The sequence below is a fragment of the Elephantulus edwardii genome, unplaced genomic scaffold (genome assembly GCF_000299155.1).
Source record: "Elephantulus edwardii isolate Elephantulus edwardi_28Jun2011 unplaced genomic scaffold, EleEdw1.0 scaffold00041, whole genome shotgun sequence".
In the NCBI taxonomy this organism is placed as follows: Eukaryota; Metazoa; Chordata; class Mammalia; order Macroscelidea; family Macroscelididae; genus Elephantulus; species Elephantulus edwardii.
Genome location: NW_006399791.1, coordinates 4,438,949 through 4,456,689, shown reverse-complemented (window position 1 = coordinate 4,456,689; position 17,741 = coordinate 4,438,949). Strand labels below are relative to the sequence as shown.

The 17,741-nt window shown below is 42.4% G+C and overlaps 1 protein-coding gene across 2 annotated transcripts in view; it reads left to right on the top strand.

The window, feature by feature from the left end:
- Positions 1 to 14,607, top strand: part of TM6SF1 (transmembrane 6 superfamily member 1) — a 36,573-nt gene extending 21,966 nt beyond the window's left edge. The window contains exons 6-10 of one of the 2 annotated variants that reach the window (XM_006885127.1): positions 34 to 155; positions 2,573 to 2,677; positions 6,124 to 6,216; positions 6,423 to 6,542; positions 14,237 to 14,607. In XM_006885127.1, the coding sequence (XP_006885189.1) occupies positions 34 to 155; positions 2,573 to 2,677; positions 6,124 to 6,216; positions 6,423 to 6,542; positions 14,237 to 14,428 (632 nt within the window). In that variant the 3' untranslated portion in view covers positions 14,429 to 14,607. The remainder of the gene's footprint in view (positions 1 to 33; positions 156 to 2,572; positions 2,678 to 6,123; positions 6,217 to 6,422; positions 6,543 to 14,236) is intronic. The other variant, XM_006885128.1, reaches the window with a different exon arrangement.
- Positions 14,608 to 17,741: the final 3,134 nt, after the last annotated feature.

Sequence of the window (17,741 nt, the reverse complement as noted above, 5' to 3'; positions counted from 1 at the left end):
TTTTTATTTTCTCTCTTTTTCTCTCTTAAATAGGGAAGTACGGAACACGGATTTGTCCTGCTTTTTTCTTAAGCATACCATACGCTTGTCTTCCTATCTGGGCTGGTTTCAGAATCTATAATCAGCCACCCGAAAATTATAATTATCCCTCAAAGGTGATTTTATGAATGTGTTCTGAAACCCCTAGGGCTCATGTCCATTCACTGGTCACTGAAATGGAGGTGCTCCGTGGACAAGATGTGGGGCATTGGGCTGTATGATTGTGTTAATTAATCAGTGTTGGTTCACCTTTACTGGGAACTATTACAGCCACAGGGTTAGGCGTCAGCTGGCCCACCCACACGCTTTGGAGCATCTTGAGCTTGGTGGCACAGTGGTTAAGTGCCTGGATGCTAGCTCAATGATCAGCGGTTCAAGTCATCCTACAGGAGACAAAACCTGGCTTCCTGTCAAGTCACAGCCTTGAAATCCCACTGTTTGGTCCAGGATCAGTTTGAGTTGGTATCTGATTTAAGGGCAAGAGGATTTGGGTGGCAGTGGTTTGTACTGGCCTTGATCATTAGTCTCTACATTAGTGCTGGGTGAAGGCCAGCATGTGGGTTTGGCCTGGGGGTGCTGATGGCCTGGATGTTGGGCACTTGGGTTCTTATTTCAGCGATGATCTCTCCCTTTGCGTCTCCTGTCCCAAGGGAAGGTTGGAGAGATGGCAGCCCACAGAGCCAGAAGGTCGGTTTAACCAGAAGTGGCCACATGGGAGCTAATCAAGACATGATAACTGTGTTACGAGAAGATTGACAATAGAATTCACGGAAATAGATTTTCACTTATAAATGCTTCATTTGTAAACATTTAGACAGCTCCTGTGTAAAATCAGGCTGGCATGCTGACAGCTTTTGAGGTAGGAGGTGGTGGTTCAAAAGAAAATTCTAGGCAATACCCAGGTTACAAATGAGGACTCATCCTGAATGTGTCTTTTAAGTTGAATCTTTTAAGGTAAGTTAGACTAGATGCAAATAGTTTTTGAGCCTTACTTTATTGCAAGAGGGAATTCTCGTGGCGTAGTCAGCAGGGAGTTGTACTCTTAAGCCAAAGGCCATGCCTCTCTGGGAGTTCAAATCTACGCTCTCTGGCAGAAAAGATGGGCAGTCTCCTCCTGTTTGACTTTAAGCATTGGAAATCTGATAGAGGACCAGCCCTGGGTTGGTTCTGACTTGATAGCAAGGAGTTTTGAGTTTTGAGTGTTTTTAATAATTGCAGGAAATGTGCTTTGGTGACTTAATGTGCTAAACATTGGGCTGTTCACTGAAAGGCTGACAGTTCAAACCCAGAAGCCTCTCCTTAAGTGAGCGATGAAAGGCTGACAGTTCAAACCCAGAAGCCTCTCCTTAAGTGAGTGATGAAACAGTCTGCTCCCACTGCAGTTTATATCACCTCACAAACTGGGTAGAGGGCTGTGCTCAGAGTTGTTGGGATACAAACGAGTGTGGTTTTGGTGTTTGGTACAAGCAGCAGCCCTGGTGGCATAGTGTGCTTCAATGCTGACCGAAATATCAATGATTTCAGTCCACCAGCTGCTCTGTGACTAAAAAATGTGAGACACCTGGCTTCAATGAAGAGGTTTACAGCCTTGCAACCCTTGTGGAGAAGTTCTGCTCTGTCGTGGAAGGTTAGGAGAGAGATTCTGTTCACTGGCAGTGGGTTTGGTTCTACGAGAACAAAGGCTAGTGCAGCAAGTGAAAGGTGACGATGACTCTGATGGAGAATGTCTACGTGCCCCACAGTGGGGGCATAAAGAAAGGATTCTTCATAATACAGAAAAGTACTGTATTAAGAATAGAGGGCATAAAACCCCAGACATACAAAAGAGAGAGAGAGTGTGTGTACGCACGCGCACACATGCATGCATGTGTGTATATAATCACAAAAGTATACCATAGTTACGGTATAACAGAAAGAGAATTGATGCCTTTGAGCTGTGGTGCTGGAGAAGAGTATTGAATATACCATGGACTGCTAGTAGAACAAACAGGTTCATCATGGAGAGGGTGAAACCTGGCTGCTCCTCCAAGTAGGCAAGGATTCTGAGGCTCTGTGTAACATACTTTTGACATGTTGTAAGGAGGGACCAGTCCTTGGAGAGGGACGTCATGCTTGGGAGGGTGGAGGGACAGCACAGGAGAAGAAGACCCTTGATGGGGTGGGTTGATTCAGTGACTTGGGTAATGGGAGTAGGTGTATCGGAGACAGTGCGATTGGCACAGGACAGAGCAGAGTTTAGGGCTGTTGTGCATAGGGTTGCTATGAGTCGCAAGCGACTCGACAGCACATGACAACAGCAAGTATATATTGCATTTATAATCATAGAAGTGCCATTTCAAGAAAGAACACTGAGTCAGGGAGCTCATAGGACCCTTTGAGATCCCCTGGCCCCACCTCCTTATATCACAAATGAGAACACTGGGACCCGATTTTTCCCTTCAGAAGTCTCTCCTCAGCCACCATGAGGGCGTCTGCGGTTCAGTGGATCTCTTTGGCACCATGGGCCTGCTCTTTAGTGACAAATTTATTGCAGGTCATTCAAGAAGCCCAAGCGAAAGACCTGCTGCGAAGACCATTTGACTTGATGCTGGTCGTGTGTCTCCTCCTGGCAACCGGATTTTGCTTGTTTAGAGGCTTGGTAAGTGTGATGGATCAAAGTAGCATTAACTTCAAAGTATTAGACTACACAGGTTTCAAAATGGAAAAAAGTTGCAAGTATTTTTAGTTGGACTGTGAGCCTGCTGTCAGAACCTGGTGCCTCAGACTTGTTTCCGGTGGCCCTGTCATCCCAGCCACTTACCCCCAGCCTCCAACTTTCAACGTCCTTCCTCTGTCCCAAGTTTCTTCATATCACCTGCCTTCATGTCCAAGCTTCACAGAGAAGGAGCCTTTTGGAAACTGTAGATGGTGCAAAAAAAGCATCATCTGACATATTTTGGGATGCTTATCTTGTTAAAAGAGGCAGCTCCTTGGAGAGGGATATCAGGCTTGGAAAGGGCAGCAAAAGGAAGACTCTCAACCGGATGGATCGGCACAGTGATTATGGCAGTGGGCTCGAGTGTGTTAAAGATGGTGGGGTGGGCACAAGGACGGACAGGGTTCAGATCTGTTGTTCATAGGGTTGCTAGAGGTCATGCTTGACTTGACAGCACTTAACAACAATGGGGAGTGTGCAAACAGTTAAATGCTGGGTTATTTACCAAGGGGTTGGAGACTCAACCCTATCTAGAGGTACATCGGAAGACAGGTATGGTGACTGCCTTCTGAAAGGCCACAGCCTTGAAAACACTATGCAGCAATTCTGCACTGCAAACACAGGATCACCATGAGTTGAAAATGACTTGATGGTACCCAACACGTGCCTGACAGATCCCCCAGGTGATGCAGTTAACTGCCCAGCTGTTAACAGAAAGGTTGGTGGTTCAAGCCCACCCAGAGGTGCCTCAAGGAAAGGGCCTAGTGAGATGCCCCTAAAATATTCAGCCATCGGAAACCCCATGGGACACAGTTCTACTCTGACACATGAGGTCACCATCAGCCATAGTCAATTCGACAGGAATTATTTTTTCCTATTTTAGTGTTTTCATTCATTTGACTCAGTTTCTTTTTCTGATTTAAACATCTGTGCTAAACCCTGAAACTCCAGTAAAGCTGGGGTGCACAGCATCTGTGGGAGGAGGGTGGGTGGGACTGAGGAGAGGGTATAATGAATAGGTGAGGTTAAGACATTTCTCACTGGTAAAGCAAAGACTAGTTAAGAATTGGGAACTTTGCATTGAGGTCTATACATTAACGACATGTGGGCATTTTTTTTTCTCTTTCTCCCTTTGCAATATTAGAGAACTTACCTTTAAAAGTCCTAAGAAAATGGCCCACTGGGGGCTTTGGAGTTACTAGCTGTGAGGCCTTAAAAAAGTTAATTAACTTTTTTGGTCCTTGGGTTTTTCTTCTGCAAAATAACACCTGCTGCTTTTGAGTCTGTTCCTCCTCGGCTGCGCCGGTCAGGTTTCTGCGGCCGAGACTCTATGGGAGACGTTCCAGCTTCCTCCTGTGGAGGCGCTGGGGTACTGTAGCTGCACGTTTTGATGAGCAGCTTGGTAAGTCACACTAGTACACCAGAGCTCCCTCTGTAAAATAATATTACCTGCCTTACGGGATTGTTTTGAAGATTAAATGACATGGTGACCATGGAACTCTTCATCAAAGGCCTACACTCCTAAGTGCTTAATAAATTATTGTTGTTATCTTTGAATTAACCAGTGACCTTCTGCAATACCCAAATTCCAGGATCCATTATTTGTAGAAATAATATACCGCAGCTCAGATTATACGGTTAGTTTAGTCTAGCTTCAATGACCATTTCTGGTGACCCTGAGCCTGCTGGCCTTGCAAAGCATTGGAAGCAGGATGGCAACAGTAAGGTGACGTAGCTGCTTCATTATTTTTGGGTTCCTGAGCTATGAGGGGCCTGTCAGGCACCACAGGAGAAAGGCCTGCTAATCCTGAAGATGTACTTCTGAAACAGCCGCTGAAACCCCCCGGTGATCAATGGGGCACGGTTCCATTCTGAAAAACACAATGTGGCTGAGCCGGGTTCCAGGGGAGAGGCTGTCTTCAGAGCTGCCTCTGGGTGGGGACTGTTAGGGACCCCTGAAGGAGGGCCACCAAGGGTCGGGTCACTGCTAGGGAAGCAGGGCCATAGCTTTGCTCAGCTCACAGGGCCAAAGGATCAGAGATTCTTCGTTAGTTTGTTGTAATTTTCCAAAGTTAAAACCCAGGGCTTTGAAATAGGTAGTTCCTTTCAGTTCCCTCAAATTCAGCATTTCCACTGGATATATGGAAATCAGAATCTACATTGTAATAAAATACCTTGATAATTCTTAGAGATTCCCAGCAGATTCTGTAACTTTTTATAGTCTTCTGTATATAGAGAATTACCTGGGGATATTGTCAAAATGTAGATTCTGACTAGTAGCTAAAATTACCACAAGAAATCAAATTATATTGTTTAGATGTGTACATGATAAAACCCCATTTTAAAAAAAGTGTTGATGTGTGTTTGTATATGTGTATGTACAGCACATACTAAGGGAAGGGTTTTTACAAATAAGCATTTGCCCTGTTGATATCAGGCCATCAGCCCCTGTTATGTTGTTTGATGGGGCAGTTTCGTGGCCAAGGACATGAGCAGTTACACCTGAGCTAGGGGCAGGTGGCTCTGAGGGGCCCAGTCATGGACTCAACACTGAGCCTCTTCTGTAGCATGAAGTCAATTCCTGGTGACTAACTTTGTTTGTTCTCTTTCAAAGTGGACACAAGAGGTGAGTTCAGACGAAAGGACCCTGCTTTCAAATCATTATCCTTTACTGCCCTAAAGACCATATACTGGAAGGATGCAGTTTTTGAATCTTACATAGTAAGATGAACTTGGTGTAGAAATTCACTTTTCTTTCTGTAGGAAGCACCAGTAGTCTGCTGGAATTATTCCCAGACACACGTGAAACTGATTATCCATAGCTAGCAGTGCCCGGGCAACCTGAACATTTTGCCACCCTCTCCCCAATTCTGAGACTCCATCTCACATACTTTGGCATGTAGCCAGGCGGGACCAGTCTTTGGAGAAGGTTATCAAGCTTTCAAAGGTTGAGGGACAGCACAGGAAAGGAAGACCCTGGATGAGATAGCTTGACACAGTAACTGCGGTGAGGAGGGTAGGTGTGCAAGAGACAGTGTGGTTGGTACAGGATGGAGCAGGGTTCAGAGCTATTGTGCACAGGTCACTACGAATCATAGACAACTCTACGGCACGTAACAACCAGCACCACTACCCCGCCCCTGGGTATTCATACAGTACCCGAGACTAGAGCATTCCTGTTGCCATTTCCTGCTCCACTGCTGCATCTCCAGAGGGTAAACTTACACTGTTTCTTCCTTCTTCTCCCTCATTCCCAGATGAGCTTCAAGGACGCACTGTCTTTTTTCAGTAGCACAGCAGCTTGTGACGAATCTGGCACCTGCAGCCTTGTCAGCACCTAGAAGAGCCAGATGTGGTGGCATCTCTGTAACCATCCCTCTTGTCCCTAGATCGCCTTGGATTGCCCGGCTGAGCTCTGCCGATCGTACACGCAGTTTCAAGAGCCCTACCTCAAGGATCCTGCTGCTTATCCCAAGATTCAGGTCAAGGAGTTAGGAAGGCTCAGATTTTTCCTGAAATTTCATTTTCCCTGTTTTTAATTTTTTAAATGGGAGAATGTGGTTCCTTGTTGGGAATGGGAATGAGCAATTGTAAAATTGAAGATGCTCATTTTCCTGTGGTTTTTTTTTCTCCCCCAGTCCAGATGAACTGTTCACTTGCTGATGGTATCACTTCCGTCCTGATACAGATGCTGGCCTATCTGTTCTACTCTGTCCCTTACTTCGTGATGGCGCTTTATGGCTTGGTGGTTCCTGGCTGCTCCTGGATGCCTGACCTAAGCCTGATACACGCTGGAGGTCTAGCGCAGGTATTACTATTATCATTACTGAAAAGTCTACTCATGATGTGTCATTGCTGTGGAAGTGACAAACACCTCTGCTCGGCGTTTCAGGGTGGCTGCTGTGTGCTGGGAAGCTGACGCAGGATCAGTGCTCCCCTCTAGGACAGGGTGGGATGCCCCGTGGGCTTCTAGGCCAGGACCTTCGTAGGGCCTTGTCTCCCACAGAGCAGCTGGTGGGGCCTGCCCTTTCAGTTAGCAGCTGAACACTTCACCACGGTGTCACAGCAGCTCCTCCTTTCAAGAGAAATCCTTATTAAATATGCTATTCTCTTTATAGTTCTTTATAATACACACCAGCCTGTGTGTCTTATTAACATCACATAGTAGCTCATTAATGGAAGAGGTGAGGGATCAGGCCCAGGGAGGTTCAAGTTGTTGCTCCAGGTTCCATATCCATGAAATGGGTATGCTGAACTGAAAATCGTCTCTGCCTTATGGCACAGGGTCCCTTTTGCAGGATTAACAATTGTTGCGAACTGTTCGAGTTGGAACTGGCTCATTGGTGATCCTCCAGTGGGTTTTCAGAGGCAGTAAACGGCATAGGAGTTGACTGCCCATCTTTCTTCCATGGAGCAGCTGGCAGATTTGAGCCACGTGCTTTTGGTTTGACAGTGCAATTCCTCACCGCTAGGCCACAGCAAAGCAAACTGATCTTATGAACGCAGAAGGAAAGTCAGTAATTTTATGAATATTCTTACTAGATTTTTAAAAATGGACTTAGCTTTTGGGATCATGATCTTTGTCTTGCTGTTGTCCAGCGGACTGAAGAGCGAGCTTCATTCTCAACTTCTAGGCATTCATAATTTATTCTCCTGGTTTAGTAACGATGATGACAAAAACAAAAACAGTAAATTTATAGGGTGGAAAAAACAGCTACAACATTCACTGGACCAAACTCCTTTCAACCTGCACTTCTAAACTGTGGGATCAGCATATTAATAAAATTTGATGCTGTGTCCAGAGACACTGGCTGCTGCCTCTTCCTGTAAGGACTCAAGAGGAAAGATTGTGAACATTTAGCCTCACACTCCTCAGGATAATGATTCTTCAGGTTTGTTTTTGGTCCTTATTTACTTTCATATCTTTACGTACTAAGGAGCTCTAGTGGTGCCATGGCTAAACACTCAAGCTGCTATCAGGTCAGTGGTTTGAACCCACCAGTTGCTCGGCTGACGATGTGGCAGGAAGTCTGCCTCAGGGGCGAGTAGAGCCTTGGAGACCCGCGGGGCACTTGTTCTCAGGGTTGCGGAGTCACAATCAAACCAACAGCAACTGGTTTAAACATTGAATTATGAATTCCAGTGTTCTGTTTTTAGACCACACAGCTCTCAGGTTTACTTTACTCTCAAGTGTAATGTTTTCACTCAGATGTCTCACCAGCATCACAGATTTAAATCGCAAACTGGGTTCTTGCCTCTCCTAACCCTTCTGGTTTCTTACCCCGTCAATCTTTTGCACCCAGCAGCTCAAGCCAAAAACCTGGAAGTAATTCATCTGGTTCCCTTGCCTCCTACATCTCGTTCTACCCTAAGAGTAGGGACCCCTGGCAGTCTAGTGGTAAGAAGCTGCACTCCAATTCTGAAGGCACACAGTTCAAATCTACCGTCTCTTCCCATGTGATTTTCTGGCTCTGAAAACTCGCTGGAGTGCCCACTACAGGCCTGTTCCGACTCGATGGCACACAGCCATCAAGTAATTATCAGAGCTATCCTTTCCCCCAACCACTCTGCCATTACTTTATTCTGCACTCATCATCTTCCCATATGCCAGTTTAGTGATGTTAAGTGTCCATTCACTCACTCACTCATGACAGGTTATATATTTTGCTGAATTAACAATACTCAGTAACAGTCCTTCATCTTTTGCTCACCTGAAGTTGCCATAGGATACTCTCAAGGGCCAGGCCCTGCACCAACCCACATGCAGTTGAGGCTTGGAAATGCGGTCTTCCCCTTTGCCTTAGAAGAGGAAATGGGGTGGTGACAACCTGACATTATTTTGGGTCACAGCTGTTTTCTTACTCCTATTTTACAGATGTGTAAGATGAAATGCAGGACAGTTTGTTGCTTGTCTGAGGTTGCTGATACTAAATGACAGGATAAGAGTATGAACTCGTTTGATTTGAGAGTCTTTATTGTCTTCTGAACTGTTACCTCCTTCATACAAATAATTAGCTACGGCAGAGTTCTGTACTAAAAAGACTTTGCATGTGGTGTGGGGAAAAGGTGGAGACAGCAGCTGGGCTGAGGGCTAAATGGGCTTGTTATTAAGTTCTTGGAACTCTGAGGATGCATGTAGATGTAGCGATGGATAGCAGTAAGAGGACAGAGTAAACCTTCACTTCTGTTTCCTGATTCTCGAGTGTCCTTCAGGACAGGGTTTCTTTATTAGATGTGACTGCTCAGTTCATGTTTGGGCCAGTCTTTAACACAGACCCTACCATTTGGTGGGGCTAAGCATACACATGACACTGGGTGCTTGAGCAGGGAGGTCCTGGGAAGGGCACAGTGGACTGTAGAGAGGTGGGCAGCAAGAGAGCCCCTTCAGGCAGGCTCTAGGCCTTGCAGGAATCCTTGCACATTGCTCTGTTTGACAAAGTAGCCCAAGGGCCCTCCCTTGCTGGTGTGTGCCCAGAATAGATCCTGGCAGTGTTTGAGGATGCCTCTCCAGGCCAGAATGTGGACAGTGGCATCTTCAGAGAACGGTGTGTCTGATGTTCCTATGCTAACAGTTGGCTGCACTTTAATATTTACCTATGTGTAGTGGTTAGCCTGATAAAAAGTTAAGATACCATGTTGCAACACAACAGTGCATAAAATCAGAATGCTGAGTTTGTTATGCAATTTGTTTTCTACTTTCCAAACACTTGCTTATGAGAAGGATTCTTGTCTTAAGAGGGTATCTGATGCTCTTTGAACACTTCTCATTTGCTAAAACTTTTGTTTTCATAAAAATTTATACAGAACTTGGATTCATTCACTGTTGTGCATTTTCCTCCCTGCCCCGCCAGTTCACTTTTCTCCTTGAAAAAAAAATTCATTTTTGTATAACCATTGTTCTTAACATAATGGTTGATGCATCGACAATCCCAACCTCCCTTTACCAAAGGATACAGTGAACTCCTAAGAGTCTGTGTAGTTTAATAGGAAAGATAAATCATTGAAATTACTAGATCTGTGCAAGTCAGTGGAAAGCAAGCTGGGTGGGTGTGGGTCTCCGCTTTTAGTCTCTAATAGCCTGCTCAATCTAGTTTCAGAAAATAAAAGATCAACAAAAGAACACACAATAAAATAAGGACACATTTGGTGCCAAAGAGTTCCATTTGAGATAGTCAAGATTCTTAACCCCATTTTTTTTTTTTACAAAATCTTTCTCAGAATTAAAAATTACAAAATACCATGTTTACACCTTAGGCCAACTTACTTACATTTTCTGTTAACTGAATATTTTGGCTAAATCATCAGTAAAAACTGAAAACAAAACAGCCCAGCAAAACCAATCTTGTTTACAGCCTAAGAACTAGAGGTAAACCAGTTCAAATGCCGTCTTCAAGCTGATTGGCTGAATGATCTATTTTACCTCAGTTTCCTCTTCTGCAACATGAGGATAATAATCGTACCTTTCTCTTGGGGTCGCTGTGACAATGGCTATTTTCTGTATATATAAAGGGTACTTGCCACATACGATCTGTGAGTCTTTGTTGCTACTGCTGTTGTTATTGCAAGTCTGATTCCTGGTCTAGAAGAGAAAGACCTTATGTTGCTCAGAGATCCATGAATTAACTTGTAGACAATCAAGCTAACTGGAAAGCAGGAGTAGCATCCACTTCCTAAACAACATGCCTCTGGAAACTCCATGAACTTTGATAAACGACAGTAGTTATAGAAAGGCTTTGGGTCTTTTGTTCATAGGGTCGCTGAGTCGTGCTCAACTCGACGTCAATCAACAACATAATTATTTAAAAGCTAAAACAAAACAAGAACACAGCCCCCCCCCCAAAAAAACAAACAAACAAAAAACCAACCAACCAACCCTGGAAGAAGTCTTAAGACAGACTCATGCTGGGTTTGGCAGGCAGCAGGCCACCCTATCCAGTCAGCAAGACAGGACTAGTTCCCCCACAAAGGGGAAGTACCCCTTCCTCCGCCACCCTCCCCCACTTTGTCACAGAAGGGCCAAGCTCATATGTGGGTAATTTTGTTGCAGAGTTGATTCTACTGGAGATGAGCTTTAGAAACTTTTGGAAAATACTTGAAAGGTTTAAGAGGAGCACAGATAATTTACATTTTAATAATTTGCTTTTGGTGTGGTTATTAGTGCTGGAGTTGGGGTTTAATATCCTTTTGTCCATTGAAGGAGACAGTGTCAGTCTTGAAATTGTCAAAGATCAGCAAAGAGATTAAAACTGGAGTCCAAGTTTACAACAAAGCAGAGAGCCAGATCATTAATAACTATTTAAGTCCACTGTGCTCAGCACTAAATAACCTGACACATGTCAGCCCATTTGGCCCTGAGAACTGCCCTGCCAATCCCAAGAATATGCTCCTTTGCCGATGACATCACAGCTGGCTCAGGGCCATAAAGCTGGTTTGTGGGGAAGGCACGATCTGACCCCAGCAATCTACTTCCAGAGTCAGTGTCCTTCACCACTGCTCTCTGCTGCCCAGAAGCTTAAAGATGCTTAAATTGTCCTAATGTGGATGTTGTTTTTTGCCTGCAATATTCACGTGAAGGCATAAGAAAGTTTCTAGCCTTTACCTCTCCCTTCTGGAAATGGGACTGTAATTGTAGCAGTCTTTTTCAGGTATTCTCCATAAGAAAAGAGAGCTATTTTAAGTTTTACTTTATAGCTTCATTTTCCATTCCATTTTTTAATGGGGAGAAGGTAATTTCTCTTAATTATGTAGGGTGAAAAACGAACTTAGAAAGAACTAGAATAGTTATCAGTGTTACCCTCACATCACTGAATCCCTGTAAGTAGCCCAGCCCAGACTTTGGATAACTCTTCAGGCCCTGCCACAGGGAGGCCTCCTGGGCTAGGGAGAACCTCACCCAGGAACACTCTGCAGCTCGCAGCCCCTCACTGGTTAGTTCTTTAGAAAGGGAACTGTCCTCAGTTAGACTTACGTTTCTCACCTCCAAATTAAGGACCTGAATAAGCCTTGGACTTTCCCGACACTCTGGAAATCTGACATCCTGTGCCTTGGGATGAAGTTATGGTTGGATGCCCAGTCTGCTGGAGGTGTGGCCACTAGAAATACACTGAGTACTATGAGCTGTGAGGGCCAGTGCAGACAGCTGGCCTTCTGGTTCTTCTCTTACACCCACTTTGATCAGATTAATGTCATCATCTTCCCCCTGGTTAAGTGAGGCTGAAGAAAAAGGATTACTGAAATAGGCAGAGATAAGAGAAATGCTTTGTTGGACTTTCTGTATTTTGACAGTCATCAGACCATTATTGTTGAACGTTTATTGAGCTCTAACAATGTGGTAGGTGCCACACACAACATCAGACACAGACAGTACCTGCCCTGCGGGCTTACAATCTAACCTATGGACATGAATAATTTCTCAATGTTGCCATGAGCCTGCAGTTCATGAAAATGAGGTATTAACTGCACTGTTTAGTGCAGGGAAAGAGCTGATGGAATCACACTGGCTTTTTAGCAGGTTTCCTTATGCAAGTAGGCACAGTTGCTTTTATTATTTATTCTCTCAAAGTATGGTTGGTATTTCCCCAAATTTGGTGATTTTGTGACATGTACAAGCATCAGTGAAGATGGAGCCACCATACTAGGATATCAGCCTAGCTTTACTCTAGATGAAAAAGGCTGGATATATTTTTTAGGCAAACTCAGTTACTCAAAACAGGCCCTTGGAAAAAATGAGGGCAAAGCTCCTTTTTCAGTGTTCTGAGAACATCCAGCACAGCAGCTCCTCGGGGCGGTCCCTCAAGTGCCCTTACCCTCATGGTTTCCTGTCCTATGCCCCAGAGGTGCCATGAACACTGGCTGGCTTCTTTTTGGGCATCTGCCCCTGTGAAGGTGTGTCTGAGGGCAGGGCCCTTCAGTGCCTCCTGGATCACAACCCAGAGGTGGTAATGGCCCTTGGCAATATATCATATAAATTTATAACCCTATCTCCAGAGTAGCAAAAAAGTACCACAGCTCTGGAATGTATCAGCAATTTGTAAAAATACAGCTTGTTAAAATATCTGCCACTGACAAAAATTCATAAACATGATGCTTATAAAAGCTTGTCCTTTTCACGTTAACGTGAAGTGGTAAGTCACACTTCCCTGCTAACTACTTAGTAGAATAAACGGATTCCATGTGGAAGGAAAGGTAAGATAAATGATGTGTTTCAACCACTTAGTTCCGTACCCTTGTTTCTGCTGTGCTTCCCCGAATCTATCTTTTGTCTCGTCATCATTTTCGTCCTGATGGACTAATAATTGATCCCTATAACACTGAAATTCCCAGTCCTTCCTTTATGTGCATCTTGAATTGCAACATGCTTTGAAGATGCAGACTCTAGGGCTGCGTTTTGAAACCATACAAGCCTCCCTAGGGAACCCTGTCACAGGAGCCTTTACATCTATCTGCCCTGGGGCTGTGATACCCTTCCTACGGCGCTCTTCCTCTGTGCTTATGAAAAGTATTAAAAAAGACCAGCTGGCACATTTGGAATGTGTGTTAGGAACAAGAACACAAGTACAGAGAGAGGCTCTTGCCTTCTCCTTTGCAAACCTGGATTATGCTGATGAGCCATAATTCTAAAAAAATATTGTTTCATTTGAAAAGGTGGTCTGCATGTACTTAACCATTTTGTAAAGAGTACCATTGTCTGACTCCCCAAGTTAACAACTTCATCTTAAAAAACAACCCTTAGTATATTTTTTTAAGTTGCTGGAAAAGAAAATAAAGTTTTATGAAGAAACAAATACATAATGAGAAGGCTTTGAACTCTTGCTCCAGGGAATGGGTGACTCATAAATGAAGCTGAGGTCTGAAATGCTGTTTTGTTTGTTATGCTAAAAATACTTCTGCTTTCTAAACTCTGTATTTTCATTTTTTATTGAAACATAAATGTAAGCATCAACAAGGTCCATATGTGAAATAGCCAGAATGCAAATCAGACAAAAAAAAATTATTTTATTTTTTGGGGGTGGTTGTTAAAACAAATCATCAGTGTATGAATTCCTGGGGTGGTGCTAAGGGTTAATATGCTTGGCTGCTAAAGGGAAGGTTGGAATTTCATGGCCCCTCACAGGTGCCCTGGAAGAAAGGGCTGGTGATCTACTTCTGAAAAACCAGCCACTGAAAACTCTGTGGAGCTCAGTGCTACGCAGGGGTCGCCTGCGTTGGCACTAACTTGATGGTGACTGATTTTGGAAATGCTTGGTATAGGGTACTGGAATGGCTGACAAACATAGCTGGCACAGTAGAGCCACACTCAAGAAGGTGTCACTGACAGAAATTATATACAGAATGGCTTGAAGGTCAGTGATACAGTAATGACTGATGATCTGAAAGCACTTTCTCTCCAGGTGAGACTGGCTGTGGGCGCACGCATGCAGGCTGAATGACCCATTCAGAGTATACTGTGCGTCCACCTGAACACAGATGTCGTGCTTACGCCTCTTTTGTTTTATGCCACAGGCTCAGTTTTCCCACATTGGTGCGTCTCTTCATGCTAGAACTGCTTATGTCTACAGAGTCCCTGAAGATGTGAAAATGGTATTTTTAGTATTAAACATAGCATATGGAGTTCTTCCTCAGCTTTTGGCCTATCGTTGTATCTACCAACCAGAATTCTTCATAAAAACAAAGGCAGATGAAAAAGTTGAATAAAGACATCACTTCCTGCTCCACCTCTCTTACCTTATTGTACTGATGTTGTTATTTTGTCCCATTTTATTCTCTTCTCCTGTCTGTATACTTAACTTTTGCTCTGCACTGTGTGTGTGAGCTATAATGTGGTATTGTATAAGTAAATGTTTTGTCTTTTTCTGAAGGAAAATTGAAGTTCTGAAAAGAAAAATTATTTGTAAATGAATCTGATCATCTAAATACTGTTTGTACACCACATTAAATAACTGTTAGTGTGAAACATTAAAATTTATTTCCTAAAACAGTGAGCATGAAGATGAATTATTCAAAAGTGAAGAGTCTATGCATTATTTAAAATTCAAAGCAACAAATGCAGATTGTAGGGTTTTTGCTTTTAAGCTTCATTGTCAACCTTAATATAAAAGGCAGACCATCAAAATATTTTTAAATGTTTTACTAAGGAAAGTAAGGTCTTTTGTTACATTCTGCTTCCTGAAACTTGCTTTTACCATTTGTGAGTGTGTGAATTTAGTTAGCTAAAGGAGGATCAATTACCTTTAATAAATACTTGTAATATTGGTGAAAATACTTCTATTGTGTTTCTGTATATATATTTTAATAACATTATTTTTGGTCTTTTATGAAGACAAATTTTATTACATTTGAAGTATTTTCTGTATTTTAAATGTCAAGTTTTATCATCTTTGGCTTATTGTTTTTTTTAAAAAAAATTCTGCCAACTATTTAAAATGCCATGTAGGTTTTCCTTATGTTTTAAGTATGAGCAGTGGAGAGTCCTGATGATCTGACATTAATATTCAAATTGAGACGTACTGTTTTAAAAGGAAAAACAACTGGTCAGGAAGGCATATCTACTCTTTTTTATACGCTTTTCAAGTGGGAAATTGTGTGTTAGTAAAATAAAGAAAATTCCATTGCTAAATGAGGCAAAGAAACCACAGCTCGAGGTGCCACCTGTGTGCTGCAGGGTGGAAAGGGGACAAGTGCTTTTGTGCCCTCTGCTGCCGCCATCAACTCCACCATCATCAGTGGTCCTGGGCTTTCAAGACTGCTCAGTTTCTCTTTGATTGTTAGCTTTTTACCAACATAATAGCAAAGGAAAATGGGGTGTACAACCAATACATGGACAATGTCAGTGTGAACTGAGGGTTCACTGACCTGCTAGGGATTATTTTAATGGTAATCATACTGTCATTTCCCCCAGGTATTTTCAAATAATCCAAAACCCAGAATGGGTTGTTGCTTTTTTTTTTTTTTTAAATCCCTTACCTGCACTTGATTCTATGTGTCAACTTGCTGTTAACAACTTTTGCTTTAAGATAGGAATGATATTAATACCTCACTATTACATATATGAAGCCAAGTTACACTAACATAGTTGCTTACAACCTCAAATCTTACTCCCAGTACACATTCCAATAAATTTATTCTGTAAAAACAATACATTTTTTTGATTTTGATTTTTTTTTTACAGTAAACTTTCAACTACAAACCTTGAATACGCGAAAGATGTTCCAAAGACAAGCATAACAGGATTGATAAAACCCAAACTGACTAAATGTGTTCTCACAATATAAGCTGGCATAAAAATAAATAAAATTCTCTATTATCACAATAGCAACAATCATGTACATATAATAATGTTTTGTGGAATGAATAGTAACTATTCTAATTTGAGTTCCAAAACAGCTGATTTTAAAAGTTGGTATTTTAAAGTCAATGCTTTGCCTGATTTCTCATAGGACTGCTGCTGATTCCAGCTCCCAAAATACTCACCTTGAGTTATTATTATTAGCTTAAACTGTATTGGCGTTGGGAGAAAAATAAATCACTGCCTTTATTCTGGAGTAACACAAAAAGACCCACTAACGTCACACAGAGAAACTGAGTTGGTGTACATAACAACATGAGTTTGAGAAGTATCAGCTCTCAACTAGCTATCTCTAATATGGAATAGATATTTTACAATATGGTTAAACTTTACACATACATGGCCTCAAGACTGAAGGACAATTTTAACTTCATCTTCAATGTACCAACATACTGTGTATGTAGGAATGAATTCCTGGGTTGGTCTGTCATAAGAAAGGAAATTCCATCTGTAAGCACTGAGTAATGATGTAAAAAATGTTAATTTCTATTTAACTGTTTGGCGATGGCGGGGTGAAGGCAGGAGAATGAGCACAACTGCCTTAATAAAAGGATCCTAGACATGTAGTAAGTCTGTGCAAAAATCTTCATCATCCTTAGTGGTTAAGAGCAACTTCATGCAACCAAATAACATTAAATTAAATCAATAACCTTAAAAAAGGCTAAAATGTCTTTTTGTTTTCTTCCAAACACAACAGAGGAATGTAAATAATGTACATACAAACTGGGGTCTGTCAATGACAACAATGAGTGTGTTGGTTCATATCAAATCCAAGAATAGTGGACAACCTTCTTGTAGTTCCTCTCAATATGCAGCATTCTTTATGGTAGTTAGGTCTGTAGGGGGGGAGGGGGGAAAATAAAACAAACCTTTAAATGACTTAGGATACTGGCTCGGAGAGCTAGCCACACTATCTCACGCATAACTGATTTTTGAGATCTTAAGTTGTACTGTCGGAATAACAATGCTTGGCAAGCACAGCTTCTGAAGCTTTTGCTTTATACAGAACCTTGCAAAAACTTAAAGGAATATAAAGTCTGTAAATTTTCACTGAAATAAAAAAAAAAAATTAAAAGACCCCCCAAAAAACCCCCAAAACTTAAAGGAACTATAAGGCCTTTTCAGTATTCTCTAAAAAGTAAAGAAAAAAAAAAGAATGCACATTCTCTCCTATGTAGTGGAACCCAGACCATAGTAGCACATACTCTGCACACCTCTGTGGCTGGGAGACACAAAGTCAGTGAAGAAATGGAGGTAATTCTCTCTGTGGGGATGGTGCTATGAGGAAGCATGGTAATGGCTTAAAATTGAAAAGCTTTTGGCGTGTATACAAATTATTCTGCTTAATACTTCTAACCTGTGAGAAATGGTTCAAAGTAGTACGTTTTGTTCAAAGTCAACATTTTGTTCCTCTATCTGTCCCATCCCCCCCAAAAAGTGATACAACAGAGTACAGAAAGTATTGAACAATACTACTATCAAAAGCAAGTACAATCTCATGGAAGATTATTTTAAAATTATTTGGACAGTACATGATGACAGAGAACTATTAAGAAATTCAAGCTGGATTCAGAACAAGTTGGACAGCAAGGGCTAGCTTTGTTAATGCCAGGTAGATCCTGGCTGAAAGAGATTTGTTGCTGTTGTTATGTGCCGTCGAGT